Raw genomic sequence first — 2,257 nt, forward strand, 5'->3', positions numbered from 1 at the left:
CCGTTTGCATGGCACAAATTTTGCAATCAAATTTCCGTTCTACGAGTGGCTAGATATTACGGAAGCAAGAAAACACTTCAAATTTGTGCTGAAGGAAATATATCCAAGTTAATTTGCGGAAGTCATCAATAAAGCTGACATAATATGAATAGCGACTAACAGACCCGGGATCAGGTCCCCAAACATCTAAAAAAATAAGATCCATGGTCTAGTGCATACACTAGTGGATTTAGGATAGGGCAAATGATGACTCTTGCCCATCTGACATGCATCACAATCATGTTCTTATTTGCATTTCTAACAAATGGAAGCCTATGGCGATTAATGACTTGCTGGACTACTGAAGTGGAAGCATGGCCTAAACGATGATGCCATAGGGTGGTAGACGGCTTGACGGCAGCAAGCACTTGCTTATTCTGAATCGACTCGGATTAACATGACTTCAGCGGGTACAGTCCACCCTCACATTGGCCCCTGAGGATGACCTTCCTCGTACCCTGCTCCTTGATAAAAAAATAGTTAGGATGAAACTCAAGAAATGCATTATTATCACATGCAAGACGATGGACAGATAACAAATTTTTACTAGCTTGTGGAACGTGAAGAATTCTTCGAAGATGGATACTGCTAGTTGGGGTACGCAAAACACTTGAACCAAAATGATCAATGCCCATACCTACACCGTTGGCGGAGTGGACTTGATCTTGGCTGCCATACTTGTCACGCATTGTGAGCTTCTCCAGCTTGCTTGTCACGTGATCAGTAGCGCCAGAGTCGACATACTAGTTGGGGTCGACTCCGTATGAGGTGGTGGCCGCCTGTGCATTCTTCGGCGGTGGGCCATTATAGTTGGCGGTGAATCTCTTCAAGCAATGGACAACAGTGTGTCCCTCCTTGATGCATAACTGGCAGAAGACACCTTGCTAGAAGTTAGGGCCGCGGCCGCCTCCGCTACGTCCATGGCCACCGTGACCGCCGCCTCCACGACCACCTCCCCCACGGTTCTGTTGTGGATTGGAGAAGTTTCCCCCACTGCGGCCTCTCTTGGCCACCATATTCACCGAGACGTTGGTTCCTCCACCTCGCAGCTCCATGTGTTCATCAAAACTGACTAACTGAGTGTAGAGTTCACTGGGCGTTATGGGTTCAACCTGTGTAGCAATGTCGGAGACGACGGGGTTGTAGTCTGCGCCGAGTCCGGCGAGGATGTAGGAAACCAGTTCCTCGTCCTCCAGCTTACGCCCTGCCGACGCCATATCCTCGGCAAGGCCCATGATCTTGGCGAAGTAGTCGGCGATCGACGACGTCCCCTTGGACGCGTTCGCCAGCACATACGGGTGGTGATCACGCGCGCACGAGATTGTGCCGCGTTCAGCCCTTTAATTGCAGCCTAGAGCGCGGTTGCGGTCTTGGAAGATGAGACCCGCATGAAGGTCTTCTTGCTGAGCGAACCGAAGAGATAGCTCATGACAGTTTGATCCTTTGCCATCTAGCCATCGTACTCTGGATTGGGCAGCGGATCAATGGCCTTGCCGTCCTTGTCGACTTTCTCGTCGGTCTCGAGGAATTCCGCCGGCGGCTTGGCCGACGCCTTGATGAAGCGACCAAGATGGGCACCTCTGATGGCCGACTCGACCTGGGCGCGCCACATAGCGAAGTCGCTACAAATGAGTTTCTCCATCACCGGTATGAAGCCGAGCGAAAAGGCCGTGGTCGCGACGGCGGCAGATGATGACTGCGACATGGATCGATTCTATAGGGAGATAGGCTCCAGATACCATGTAAATTGGGGTTAACGAGATGACCCTATCTTGGGCTCTCGGTCCGTGTTATATAGATAGGTAAAAGCCCCCTATGTGGCATTTATAGGATGGTTTGTTACGATAATCTCCTACTTCTCATGTACACAGAATCACGCAACAACCTACAGCACCTGCTTGACAGACTTGAGCCTTGCGCATGTACAGTAAACCTAGACAATACTCTATTGTCTAACAGGAGGGAGTATCTAATAAATGTTGACAAAAAAACTGAAGAAGAATAAATTGCTTTTTACTATCTTTACTCTCGACAATGGCAATACCAATTTTGCATTCAAACTCTTAACTTAGGCCTTGTTTAATTCCAATTTTTTTATTTTTGGTATTGTAGCACTTTCGTTTTTATTTAGGCCTTGTTTAGTTCCTCAAAAATTTTGCAAAAATTTTCAGATTTCCCGTCACATCGAATCTTTAGACGTATGCATGGAGTATTAAAT

At 48.0% G+C, this 2,257-nt stretch overlaps 1 protein-coding gene across 1 annotated transcript; it reads right to left on the reverse strand.

The window, feature by feature from the left end:
* LOC110431081 lies at positions 924-1,744 on the reverse strand. The gene is made up of 2 exons (XM_021449775.1): positions 1,503-1,744; positions 924-1,377 (listed from the first exon to the last, which is right to left on the reverse strand). Exons 1-2 carry the CDS (start codon positions 1,742-1,744, stop codon positions 924-926), a joined length of 696 nt encoding a protein of 231 aa, XP_021305450.1.

Source organism: Sorghum bicolor, chromosome 10 (genome assembly GCF_000003195.3).
Source record: "Sorghum bicolor cultivar BTx623 chromosome 10, Sorghum_bicolor_NCBIv3, whole genome shotgun sequence".
Lineage (NCBI taxonomy): Eukaryota > Viridiplantae > Streptophyta > Magnoliopsida > Poales > Poaceae > Sorghum > Sorghum bicolor.